Source organism: Hydractinia symbiolongicarpus, chromosome 13 (assembly GCF_029227915.1).
Source record: "Hydractinia symbiolongicarpus strain clone_291-10 chromosome 13, HSymV2.1, whole genome shotgun sequence".
Taxonomy (NCBI): Eukaryota; Metazoa; Cnidaria; class Hydrozoa; order Anthoathecata; family Hydractiniidae; genus Hydractinia; species Hydractinia symbiolongicarpus.
Window position 1 is genome coordinate 20703652 of NC_079887.1, and position 14476 is coordinate 20718127.

The window sequence follows — 14476 nt, forward strand, 5'->3', positions numbered from 1 at the left end:
AAAATAAACAAAAATCATTTCATTGCTAAATTAAATACACGCCAAATGTAAGATATTTATGCCATCGCCAACTTAAATGCTCGCCGAAAAAATCAATTCGGTTCATCGCCAAATTAAATGCTCGCCAAAAATTGTACGAATAAGTTATTTTACGATTTGTGTAGTTGCAAAAACGAAATGTTGTGCTCGTAGTCCTTAAAAAAATTGTATTTATGGATGTCCTTTATGTTCACGAAACGACATGAGTCAAAACTGGGGACAAAGTTAACTCACGGTGTCCTCTATTTTTAATCAAAACCAATTATTTTATTAAAAAAAAGTTTATAAAATGTTGTTACACCTATGCTTCAAAATCAATTCGTCCATAAAATATTAAATACACCACAAGACTTAAATTAATAACATAACCAAGCAGTCCAAATGAGTAAAAACCAATATGCTGAAACAGAAATCCACCAATGGTGGGTGAGAAGGTACGTATAATGGCATGAGTACACATAGTCAGTCCCAAAGCGGAACCAGTTTTGTCTTTAGGTACAATTTTAGTGATGAGGGACGTAATAATGATATGTAAGAGTGAACCACCAATCGTTAATGGTATCGCCACAACGCAAAATAAAACAATGCTTTGCGAAATTATTAAAAATAACGAGCCAGCTGCCATAAGCATGATGGCAATCAGAATTAAATCCGCATCATTCACATAGTGAGTTAACACTCCAACTAAATAGCCCTGCGTAATCATACCGACCACGCCAAGGTAAGACAAAACAATTCCATTGTCTTTTGGTCCCAACATGTAGTAATCCATAAGAATTAACGTAAACATTGCCCCAAGAACACTAAACGGAAATCCGGAAATTGTTTTAATTGCAAGTAAATAAATCATGTGTTTTGTCTTTGCAACAGCTATGATTTCTTTCAAACCGAAAGATGAGGTACCCTGTTTTTGCTCTGATACAGAGTGCATGCTTTTTAGACTGCAGTCTAACGTTGTTTTACTTCGTGTTTCATCCAGGATTGTTCGGATAGCTTTCGTGTCGCGTGGAATCATAATAAACGCTACAACAGCGCATATGAGGACAACAAATATCGCTACTACAATGGCCGGACGAATACCAAACTTATCAGTTATAAATCCACCTATTCCGGATCCGACAATCATGCCCAAGCCATGTGATACTCCTATTTTACCAATCATATTCGCACGTTCCTCTTCAAATGTGACGTCAGAGATGATCATGTACGTACTTTGCAACGCATGCGCGGCAATTGTTGAAATTCTTGATATAAACAACATGGGAATATTTGTTGATATTGAAAGTAAACTGTATGAAATAGCGAGTGCAAGAAATGATATGATTAATGTTAAACGTCCACCATATATGTCACCAAGACGACCACACAACGGTCCACCGATCAGTTGCAAGATGGCGGTAAGAGAGATGACGTAGCCATATACCTGTGGACTAACATGCAGCTCTTTTGTCAAGTATGGGAAGGCGGTGTTCTGTATAAAGTAAGCGCATGACTGCACGAATGCTCCAATATGGCACGCTACTAAAATTATAAAAATTCGTTTTTGTAATTCTTTGTCTTCGTTTAGTAAAATATTTTTCTTGCTCTGTGGTTTTCCTCGTACGATGGAGATTAAAAATGTTCGAATTCTGTTTTTCTTTTCATTTGCCTCCATATTGCATATTTTGCTAGCGTTTAACTATTGCAAGAATGGCTTGATTGGAGATAAAAAATTTGTCTCGGAAAACAATCTGAACCAGAGTTTGCTGCATGATAAATAGTTTATGCATGGTTGACTTTTAATAGCCTAGCTGTTTTCTATCAGAAATTGAACAACGACGATCAGACCACTGAAGTGATTATATTTTACAGTTTCAGTGGAGAACTAGAAGAGAGGTGGTGATGGGACACAGCCTCTCCGCTTTACGGAGTTTTAAGCGAAAGACGCTACTTGTGAAAATATTTTCTTTTTTTATGTAAATTTTGTGTTTTAAAAAAATACAAGTAAATTTTAAAACTTTTTTTTTTCGACAAATATATTTTCAGGCAATTAGAAGAGTAAATAACGGACTTCCTTTATAACAACAAAACAACGTAAAAATAAAACGCTATTAATAGTCAATCGCCGGAAATAATTAAAAATTTTGATTTTCTGGTTTAATACAATCTAATAAAAATGAAAAATTCACTAAATTTCAACACTTAATAGTTAAAAAGTTTTCGAACAGTGTAAAATATATGCTAGACTTGTACAAAGCTTCGAGTCCATGTACATTAATAAGAAGGATACGATTATGCGCTTGCTCATTTTATTTCTACCGAGAACATCAAGATCATTTTTAGGTCATCAATGCATAAAAGAATTTAAGATGTCTTGGGGGCAAGGATGACCAAGAACGTGTAGGAAAGCGCTAATATATATTCGTCAGATTAAACTGATATTGAAAAGCATGAACGTACCTTTGCGCAAGCGCATTTAACCATTCACAAATCACCAAACCGATTTGGACGAGTCACAACATAAATAGAGCGTTAATGAAAGGCTCTGATTTTTTACTTCAATTTCCCGATGTGTTTTATTTATTAACAGTGTTCCATTATCACATTTTCTAAGAACGCCCAGGCCCCATTGCACGGAATTCTATTTTATTAAACTACTATACTGTACAAACCCCTGTTTCTACACCAGGCATTGTTGCCTTTTTGTTGCTTTTTTTTCTGCTGTTCATCGCGTTTCTATAACTACTACCGCGCCGTATTTAATATATTGACATTTTAAAAATTACGTCTCCCAAAATCGTCTACCGTGCCATTTTGATATGAACTTCGCTGCTGGGCGTTTTTTGTCGTTGAAACGAAGAGGTGGGCACTATAAACAGGGGTCAAGTCGGAGGCGAATCTTTTAAATTAAATTCTTCGAGGTTATCGTCAAAATTCGTCAAAGAATTTCATCGTTGTGTATTTTACATTCAGAGAGCTTTCCACCACTCTTTACCAAAATCAGAGGAGTTTTAACAAATAAAAAAGGAGATAATAATTTAACGTCTTAATTTTTATTTTCAACCTCTTTTTCCCTCAACGCAAGCGTTACAAAAATATTTTATTGTTTCTTGATTTAAAAATTATTGGTGTGATATTTTCGCATTTTTGATGAAACCACTGTAAATATTTCGAGCATTCGCCCATGTCATCTGCGTTTTCTTCGTCGTAGGACATGCAACAACTGAAGTACAACTTAATAGCCAAAATTTTGATTTTGCATCTTGAAGGTGTTAATGTTTTTTCTTCAGGAAAAGGAAGCATTTTTTCTTGATGGAAACACATAAGTAGATGCAGACGCAATCTTTTACGACCGTAAACTACTTTAGTTGGATCACCCTACAAAGCAAGAGTTGTTGCAAATGAAATGGCGTATAGTCCACAATCCACAGAATTCTTTGGTTGCTGGACGGAACATATCTCTACCCTTATCTCCGGATCTGCTGTGTGGCAGAATAATGCTATTTGTCACGCAAAGCTGGGTGTCATGTTACCACTACTTAAGCTAACATAAACATTACATGAATTGTTATGATTTTTAGTGTTCCCTACACAAATCCAATGCAGTGCATCATTGTGAAGGATTTGTATAAAAGGCTTCTTTGACACAACTAATTCTTCACGTCTAGGGATACCGAGACACGTGTCGAAGAAGCCATCGTATTGGGGAAATTGTGCTGCAAGAGGTTGCTGTGCCAAGTTAATAGATTCGATGTTACAGTCGCCCTGTACATATAATTACGTATTTACTTCTTTTAGGATAAAATCTCCTGTTTGTTGTGGGTGGAACACTGTCGTCTCTAAACAATTCATTCTTAACATTATATTTAATGATTCTTTCATCGACTTTTTGGGACATTCCTTCAGCCTTAAAATTTACGATTTAATTATCTACTACCAAGTTTTACAACTACAAAGACGACACGAAAATTTAAACATATACCTTTCCAAGAAAATGTTCAGAATGTGATTCAGGGAATGTGATCCATATAGTTCGTTTCCACCGTACACCTTCTTTATTCTGTTGCCATTTATTTTTTAGGCTTTTAACACAAACTGCAATTGTCAGAAAATTTCATGTTATAATAATTCTTGCTTTTTTAAAATATAAAAACATAATATAAAAGTTTTCTTACCCATGTTAAATGTCATTTTAATTCACAGTATTTTCCTTTGTATATTAATCACCAATCAATTTCAAGAGAATGTTTCTAAAATCAACTGAAATTGAACGTACGAAATTTTCAAAACGTGTTTTATTTATGTGACTTATAGCGTTTTGATATTTTCCTGGGGTGTTCAAAGCATTTTCACTCGTTTATTGGACTATCGAGACCATCAGTTTAACTCGCCAAAATTATTTTGAATCCGACTTAAGCCCTGGTTATAGTGCCTACCCAATAGGAGGGAACCGCCTCTTCAACCTCGTTCCCAGTACCCTGGAAAGCAAGATTGTTGTGATAACAAATATTGCGTACAAAGCTGTGATTTGATAAGTTAAAGGAAAATATTCTTTGTTTTGTTTTTCTTCCCAGCCGTAGGTAACTTTTTGTTGATTTTGCATCAATTTAAAGGCGGTATTTTCTTTAACAAGCGTGATTAACAACAAGTTTCCTAACTACCTTTATGGCCCTAGCAATTAGTATCAAACAGTTGATGCCTTTTTCCAGCTTTTTTATATATGTATCTCTAGCTAGCTAGCAAAAATAAACCAACCTTAAGTATATATTACCTTCGTATTAAGCACTTTAAAGAAAATGCATTTTAGCTAAAAACAGAATTCAGGCTCTATAAATTTTCAGAAAATCTCCTTAAAAGTTAAGAAACATTCAAGCTGAACCAAAATGTTTGCTTTTTATACAAAAGAAAGTAATGTGTATTTGCCATGTTGGTATAATAACAATTTTTGACATATTTTCCAACCTTTAGCCAATACTAAAAAATGGTATTAAAGCTGTTCTTCGATGCGATGTCACAACCAAGCCGTTCAGTGATGCTTCTACTTAAATGCAACAGTATCGCATATACTCCCAAGTTTGTCAATGTTGCAAAAGGTTAGTTACTGTAATGTAATTAAAAATAATTTACCCAGTGTTTTTATGTAGTATATTGACAAATATAATTTATTTTACCCATAGAAATATCCACAGAAATATTTTAAGCATACAGGGTCATACCAGACCCTGTAATGCATGGCAATTTTTTTATTTTGAAATATTGCTTAAACTCACACATAAAAAACTCATCATTGTAGAGTACAGTTCTATTGCTGTAGATAGGACAAAAGTTACAAAACATTTATATTAGTAATACCTGAAAATATATACAAGCATGAAATGAAAGTAGAACACATATATAATATAAGCAACAACAAAGCCAAGGTAATAACACATCTGTATATAATATTAATAAGCGTGAATAAAACATATGAATATGAGTCCAAATCCAAAGTAGTAATAGAAAATAAAATAAAATATGTCATGCAAGGTGTGATGCCATAAGTCGTTGAGCAGAAAACCGCTGAGCAAGGGGCATGTGAAGGTAGAGAAACATACTATCACATTTCCAGTCCCCCAATAACGATATGACATCCAGGGGAACACCTGCCTCTAAAGCAAAGGTAGCACCCCCACGGTGAAACGAGGGGTTACCATATTGGGAGGTAGAACACCCTAAGTCTCAACACTTTTTTATAAAGGACATAAAAGTCCGATATGTCAATATAGTGTTGGGTAGCAGCGAGGATTTGCGCCAACAAAAGGCTTGAGCATCAGGCAGAACACCTGGAGTGAAAGAAAAAGCATGCAAAATAGCCCGAACTGGACAAAGAGGATAAGAAGGAATAGCCACCAGTGGAACAGTAATTGTGCGCTGTCCCAGTTGGATGGTCTTACTCCATCTAACTAGAACGAGAATATGGTCGTCATGAAAAGTAAAATCACACCGAACTAGTTGTTTGAGCGGATTAAATATCGTAGAAGATGCTGGCAATAAATGTGACTTACGGAAAAAATGAAAGCTACAATTTAGGTTAAGGCGAGAACGGATACCAAAAAGAAGAGCAGTGGTAATAGGAAGACGTGGTTTGGCCGGAACACCAAGCATACGCTTCATACCTTTTAAAACTGTTGATAGTGTCCAATTGTTGGTTAGAGGATTACCATATCCCACCTGAAGATATAGAAGGCCAACAAAATGTAGATACATACAAACTGATTGTGGTAGTAGAGCAAGCATCTGTTTGCAGACCGGTAATAGGTGTTTTGTCATAGAAATCGCACTGTCCATTAAACACACCCAAGAACTGATCCCACCAAGCTATATCCCTGTGAAATTCGAGCGTCAAGCGACACTTCGAGGCAGGGGAAGACAAGGTGTTCATCAGATCCAGGACACGTCTCAAGAATGTTCTACCACCATACACGACTTTACAAGCCCAATTTAAGCGACCAGCAAGGCGTTGCAACTCTTTCTTAGAGGCTCTCTGCTTGGTTAAAAAATGTGACACTACTTCCCTCAATGCATCCAGTTTAGCAGGTGGAAGAGAAAGGGTAAGTGACACAATGTCAAGCAGAATTTCAAGAAAAGTAAGTTTCTGGCATGGAGGAACCAACTTGGCAGGGCTAAGCTGAAACCCTAGTGCAACAAGTAATTTACAGAGTGTGTTATAGGCCTTATAACATTCAGTCTGTGTTCGGCCAATAACAAGGAAATCATCTAGGTAGACAATAACGAGAGGAAAACCTCGTCTTAGCATCATACGACGAACAGATTGTGTAAGGAGCACTTCGACCTCCAAAAGGAAGTCGAGTATCGACAAGATATGAGTATCGTGTGCTTCCAGAAAACCGCTATTTTAGACCAAGCGCAGCATAGTTCGATGGATGAACAGGTACTGACCGATATGCATGGTGTAGATCAAACTTGGCCATAAAATATCCCTGTTTGATCATAGCACAGGCATCATTGATAGTTTAAATTTTTGTTTTTCAATATCAATGTACGTATTAACACCCTTTCCAACTGGCATGGAACAGTCATGTATAATGCTTAACTCGTCAGAGTCAGATTTAGGGACAGCCCCAAAAGCACTGACAATAGTAGGTTTGCATTGAGTAAGTATATAGTTACCAGTTTTAAGTTCATCCAGCAGAGTAGCTTCTACTTTCATATGAGCTGTGGGACTGGTAACAGAAAAGTAGTTATTCATTTCCGCAGGCAATAAATCATAGTCCTTAGGAAGAAGCTGAAAACCACAGTTAATTCCATTAAGGAGGAAGTCACGGTCTGGGTCTTCAGCCATTTCATTGTTCCATAAGTCAACATTAAGAGCAGTGCGAAATTCTGAGGGTAGTCAATGGTCAGAATTGTGGTTTTGTCCAGAATGAGGTTTGCCACAAGCCTGATTACCAATTTTGTGGTTGCAGACGTGGGTGAATTTATATTCTGTTTTCTGGCAACCTTTTTGGCGGTTAAAATTATGACATATTTCCACACCAGAAGAAGTATATGTAGGAAACCCCAAAGACAATCCTGAGGCAGGTGAACCTGGATGGGTTAGAGACAGGAGAGGAGGCCCAACGAGGTATAAGCATCACTTCATGCAAATGGCTATTGTCAAAGCTCCATGGATAGCCATAAGTGTGCTGAAGAATTCGATATTCATCGTCATACTTCAGCACAGACTCCTAGGTGTACTTTCTAGCCAGCTTTAAGATCTTAATGGAATAAAACAAATAGTCACGTAAATCGGACGAGGTTGGCAATCTGGCAGAAGACAATAATTCATAAAAAATTCTCAAATTAGCTATGTTATATTGTTCCATGGAAAGAGATTCCAGTCTTGGCTTCTTATTACCAATGGCCAACATTAGCGTAGTTTGCGAACCAGGATCAGCAGAAATAACTTTCTCCTGCTCCACAGGACGAAGACGAGACACAAAATCGACAATACGAAGGGGCTTACCATTTCTAGTGTTGGAAGAAAGTGCAGGGCGCAGAAACAATTCTGAACTACGGTCTTTTTGCTGGCGAAAAGCATGCGATAGGGAGTGTGTTTGTTGTTGTGATGAGACAGTGCGATTGGTCAACAAATTGGTGGACTGTTGCAGAGCAAGCAAGGAAGCAAAACAAGATGGCGGTTGTACGTCAAGAGGTGAAGGGCGGATATTCTCTTGAACACGATTGGTTTGATTCACAGTTTGCAGCAGCGGGGAAATGGTTAAAATTTGTGCTGGGCGGGCCTTTTTTGGAAGAAGCTGAGCTAAGCCTAGATAATTCTGATTGTCGATCAGCAATCTGATTGAGAAGGTGTTGCTCTTCTGTTTGTAAACTTTCCCTTAGTGATAGCTCTTCCTGTTCTAAGACAGCCAGCTGATTTCGAAGAGCAGCTAGCTGAGACGGCAAAGAAGATTTGTTTGATGTGGCCAGGTCAGACTGCAGAGACGAAGATCTTTGGATTGAAGACATTGGATTATGAGCGATAGTTGAAGAAAGTGTCGAAGCAGCTGATGTGGCAGTGTTGGTAGCGCTAGAACGCAACCTGGATAGTAACGACTGGGAATACTAATACCAGGAAGTTTTGGGATGCGTTTCTTTTTGAGTGTGAACGATTCCTCAAGAGCGACAGACAGCAGATTGGAAGGTTTGTGAAGTTGAATCTTCATCTTCTGAGCCATCTGGCATTTGAGTGGGTGAGATAAAATATAACAGCATCCATATAGGTGATAAACTCATGTTTAATTAGCCAAAGATTGGTTTGATTGCAAAATGATTGATTAGATATAAGTGGATTAATAAGCAGCAGACATAAGCATAAGAAAAACTGCTAGAACTGAAAAGAAAAACTATGAGGCAACTGCAGCTTAAATACTAGCAAGACTGCTGACCAAAATATATACTGCTGACCAGAAAAGGCACATAGGTAAATGGTAAACTAACTATGGGCAATACAAACCAGAGTACTGTAGGAAGAAAACCTATATATGTGTGCATTTAAACACTCATAAATGTATATTTATGAGTCACAAAAACATAAATGTAAACATGACAAAAAGTGAGGGATTTTTAAAAAATATTGATTTATGCAATGTTTGTGTTGTTTGTGTTATGTAGATATGAAAATGCTGAGAAATTCTTAAATTCACTGAAGAGCAACCAATGTTAGATGGCAGCACAAAATGTAAATTGTGTACAGTTTTAGTAGTGAATTTTAGAAAAGGTGAAAAAGACTGGATTAGGATGTATATATACCTATCCAAATATATGTCTTATACTCTTATACTTCTGTGCCACATTTTTCTTACAATGTCATGAACTCTTTCTGACTCTTCAGCGCATTACTCTTTCTTTTCTTGGCCTATTTAACTAAGTTTTCTCTAAGGATCTTAAAATTGAGTTCAACACCTTATTCTTTCGCTTTACCAATGGCAAAAAAAATCATGCGGCGCCGTAGATTAGTGGTTATAGCTCTTGTACTCTGTGCGGGAGACTGGGGTTCGATTTCTCTTGACGGCGATTTAATATGGGCGAGTAAATGTTACCATAGCCCGGGTTAACCCAAGCCATGTGAGGGGGGGGGGGATTTTGGGAAATTGGGGAGATGGTACACTATATGGGTTGTTGGATGTTGCCGGGTGTTGTCTAGTAGAGCGCGAGCCCTAATTGGGTCTGCGTAGCTCAAAATAAGCTTTAAATACTCTAGGACTCTTCATCTAAGCCATGGCCCCTCCTGGAAATAATAGACATGGTATATCCCTCAATATTTGTGAGGTTAGCCATATAAAATATGCACATCTATCTATGCCGGAATCTCCTTTTTGTTAATCCCACTCTTTCCTATGCTTTTGATGTTTTTCTGTAAACTTTCCTATATATATTATTTTCTGTACTCATTTCCTTCCAAACCTTTGTCTAGACAATAAGTGTTAAATTTCAGCTACATGTTGATTTGGGTTGACAAAAACTTTAAGCTTCCTTTAATTCAAGAATTTTATCCTATTTTCTGGATTGGTGAGAAAAAGTACACAGATCTTTTGGTTAAGAAAAATTCTGTTCTATCCATTTAGGTTTGGAACCAAAGCCTATATTATGATTATTATGAAATATATTTAAAAGATTCTGTTCATTTATTTATATTTTTCCATCTACCCATTCCACATACTAAGATTGTTAAAGAAATTAAAATATTTTGGCCTTGGAGGTAAATTACTTGATTTCTTGGTAAACAGAACTCAAAGTGTTGTACTAAATGGCGTTTCATCATTTAGGTACACAGTTTATAGTGGTTACCCAAGGACGTGTTTTAGGACCAATCTTGTTCTTGATGTTAATGATCTTAATAATTTCTTTTTATCTCTATTTGTTGATGATGCGAAAAATTTGAAAGTATTACATAATGTAGACAGTTGTGGTGCTCTTCAGCAGAAAATGGAAAGTGCTGCACATATGAAGAACTAATGTTAAATATCAATTACCTTAATGCTGAAGGTAATGCAGTTAATCTTGCTGAATATACTGTATACATTTCTCTGAAAACTTGAAGTTTACTGAACATATTTAAATATAAGCAAATAAAGTGATTGGTTTAAGTAAAAGATCACTGATATTTTTAAATGAAGAAAGTTTAAGGAATCTAATTGTCAGTTTTGAATACTGTGCTGCAGTTTGAGAACTGCTTCCTGTAAAAAACAATATTATCAAAAATATTTTGCATACCCAGCAAATATCGTCTTTAACGTTCCTAAAGCATACTGTAGTACCAACGTGAGGACATCACACAAGTTGCAGAAGTCTTATAGTAGAACTACTTCTTGACTCAACATGTTTTCATGTATCGAATACCAACCAAATAATGTTGTAATAGTTAGCTCGATAAATGAGTTTAAAAATTGTTTAAATGTTTTTTGGATTGAAAAGAAGTATCTTTGTGTTTTGATTTTATTTTTGTGCATTATAGTGTTGATTGCTAATAATAATAGTATACAACTTAGACATACTGCTAAACGAAATTATAGTTTGTATAGACTGAAGATGCATGCTCTGGATGAAATTTCTGGAGTTATTATTCTGGCTCTAAAAATGTTTACATTAAAAAAAATTACCTTTGTTATGGGTCCCACCCTCTAGAGTCTTGGGATCCCCGGCTCCACTTTTCATATATTGCCGGATATTTTGTATTTCTTTAGTATTAGTTTTTGTTCTGTGTAGGATTCTTTTAAAATTCACACTTATTCTGTCATCTTTAAATCAGAAGATAAGCAAGAAGAGGTTTGTTTATTTAAAATTTATAAAAAATAATTCTATCCTTATCAAGATATAGTTTGACACTTCACAATTTCAACGACTAATAATCTAATAGTAGATGTTATATATTTGTTGTTTTACATAGGTGAGCAATTTTCAGATGAATTTAAAAGAATTAATCCCACTGCCAAAGTTCCCGCTATTCAAGATAATGATTTTACTTTGTTTGAAAGGTAACTATTTATGAAAAATTGTTTACCTTGTGATTCATTAACACACTAGTACCAAAATTAGTGTCTTTGTTGTCAAAAAAAACCTGCTAAAGCTGTTTGTCTCATTTTTATTCGAAGTTTAAGAGCTGTTAAAATATCCTGTAAAGTCTTAAAATTTATCCATATTCTCATTACAATATAAAAAAAAGTTATAAAAGTAATCTTTGTCTTTTTACTCTTTGGTTACCCTTAATTTAAAACAAAAACAGTAATCTCCTGAAAAAAAAACAGTAATCTCCCGAAATGTCGCCTACTAAACTATCATGTTCAAGAAATGATAAACTTTCCACAGTAATAAAAACAGTAAAGTTTTTCAAATATTATTATTAGGTGAAAATAATATTTTTATTAAAAAAAAATATTTCTAATAAATAAAAATTATCAAATAATCAAAAATGTACATTAATAAAAGCGTTTATACAAATGCATCAATAATAATGTTAAACATATATATATTAGTTTTCCATAGCCTTTAAAAAAATTTAAATACCTTTTAGCATTTTCACAATAATTTACTCACAAGTTTATCTATAGTGCAGAAAAAGTTTACACTATTAGTCAATTTTTAAAAAGTTTTTACCGGTTATATGCTTCGTATAAGGCAACTTAACTATGCTTTCCAGAAACAATTATTATTTTACTTTTTTGGATTTTCGACTGCATTTTTATCCAAGTTATAATTACACACTTGTTATCAAATTCTCGCAAAACTGTAGACCCTTTACAAATTTGAGTCACCAAGTTATTGCCCACTAATGGCTGTTGCATCAGCAATTTTATTCCAATGTATTTTTTGGCTTATTTTGAGCATCCCAGTTCCCTTTAATTTTGCATGAGGATTGGAATGGGTGCAGCTAACCCCTATTGCTCAGCCCTTTCATGTGATTAGTGAACCCTTGAGCAATGTAATGATGTCAAAACTGGTTTAAATCTGCAACATGTTTGGATGAAAAACTATTTTAATATGGCAGAGAGGAAGTGACTGAAAAGCAACTTGCACAGTCCCATCAGCCAGATTAAATCTCCTTAAATCAGCATTGATAACAAACTACACCACTTAAAATAATCCAAAAAATTCTAACTTATCCCTGAGTTACTTTATTGCTTAGTAAAATCAATACTCACATTTTCGTGTCACTAAATGCCATCTGTGATGATTTTTTGTATGTTGTTCAATTAGTGTCATAATCATGATAATTGACTTGAAATCCTGTGTCTCTGAGCATTAAATTTTTGTATGTTTTTTTTTTTGCTAAGTCTCCTTCTTTATGACAATGCTTTGCTCTAGTTAAGTAGTTAGAACTGAATACCTTTTTACGCTTTCAGTGATGCAGTTATCTGTAACATAATTCTTACTTTCCTGCTTGTAGTGAGGCCATTTTGAAGTATTTATGTGCGACACAATCTCTTCCTGATCATTGGTATCCAAAAGATCAAAAAGCACGATCAAAAATTGATGAATATCTAGCATGGCATCATACTGCATTAAGAATGGGGGCAGCTATGACATTCAGACATGCGGTTTGTAAATATTTTTTTAGATAAACACAATGCATGCTGCTAGTTTCAATGTTGCTACAGTTATAAAAAAAGTGTATAAAAACTATATATTGTACATATTGCAATCATCAGATTTTCTGTATGGTACACAGTTCTGGACATCACTATTTCATGCATCCTTAGCACTAAATAGTGATCCAGGAGCCATTTTAAACAAAGTCATTAATACAGTCTAAAAACAGGGTGAAACAATTTTTATGACTATTATTATAAAGTAGCGTATTGAAACTGGTGCTAGGGCGCTTATATGATTTTTGGGTTGGTGCTAATTCAAGGGAGACACTTATTATCGTTGTTTGTGTCTTCTTTATCATTGGTTAGTTCTTGTCTGCATTTGATGTTTGTAAATAAGGGCTCCTTAAGTAAGTCAGGTAGTATGTAAACTTTATCTTATATTTAGATTTTAATACCTCGTTTAACTGGAAAGCCTCCTAAAGATGCCAGTAAATATATTAAATTGTTAAAATCGTCATTAGATTTGTTCGAAAATTATTTTATATGTGGTACTAAATTTATATCAAGTAATGAAATCACAATAGCTGATTTAATGGCAGTGACAGAACTTTCACAACTTGAGGTGAGTAATGTAGCAGGTGCACGAAAAAAATGCTGACATGGTAATATAAAAATTAAAGGTTTCACATTTTGTAACCATTCCCCTGTACCCTAAAATGTCAAAGACCAAATATGATAGATATCTCCGGCCTGTATCAGCAAGACAATTGTATGTGACATGCCATTCAAAAGTACGAACAAGATTGATTGTAGAACACCCAGTTGTTAAAAAAACAGTATACCTATTATAAAATCAATTTCTGGCTTCTGGTCATATTTCTGGTAAAACTATTTTTTTTTAGCCAAACTTTTTCATTAAAAAAATAGCTACACATTCTGTTTAGTCATTACAAAAATTGCTGCTTTAAGTTAAAGAGACTTCTGTTATATTTTCAGGTGATGGGTGAGAATGCTCCCCCTCTCTCACCAAAAGTGGAAGAATGGAAGAAACGATGTATTAATGCAACTGAACCTCATTATAGTGAAGTTCATCAAGTAATGTACAAGGTACAAAAGGCCGTTGCATCATCAAAGTTATAATATGCATACATAGTGTCTTATTGACAATCTGCATCAATGCCATACATTTTTAGTCTTACCTTTTTAAATTTTTTTTTTAGTTTTCTGATAAAAGATTTTGTATGTTAACATAAGACTGATTTTTTTTCCTTTTACTTTGTCTATATGTTGCAAGAAAAGGTCTTGTTATGAAAAAGCAAAAGATAATTGCAGTTTTTCTTTACTGTCAGAAATTTTGATTGAATTTTTCTTTTAAAATAAAGTTCCTC

General features: G+C 34.9%; 2 protein-coding genes across 2 annotated transcripts; one reads left to right on the forward strand and one right to left on the reverse strand.

The window, feature by feature from the left end:
* Nucleotides 1-290: 290 nt before the first annotated feature.
* On the reverse strand, nt 291-1737 carry LOC130623348 (solute carrier family 22 member 18-like). The gene has a single exon (XM_057438819.1). The coding sequence runs from the start codon at nt 1691-1693 to the stop codon at nt 341-343; it is 1353 nt and encodes a 450-aa protein (XP_057294802.1). The 5' UTR covers nt 1694-1737; the 3' UTR covers nt 291-340.
* A 3249-nt stretch (nt 1738-4986) lies between these two features.
* On the forward strand, nt 4987-14369 carry LOC130624373 (uncharacterized). The gene is made up of 5 exons (XM_057439969.1): nt 4987-5111; nt 11447-11534; nt 12944-13094; nt 13534-13710; nt 14085-14369. Exons 1-5 carry the CDS (start codon nt 5000-5002, stop codon nt 14226-14228), a joined length of 672 nt encoding a protein of 223 aa, XP_057295952.1. The 5' UTR covers nt 4987-4999; the 3' UTR covers nt 14229-14369.
* Nucleotides 14370-14476: the final 107 nt, after the last annotated feature.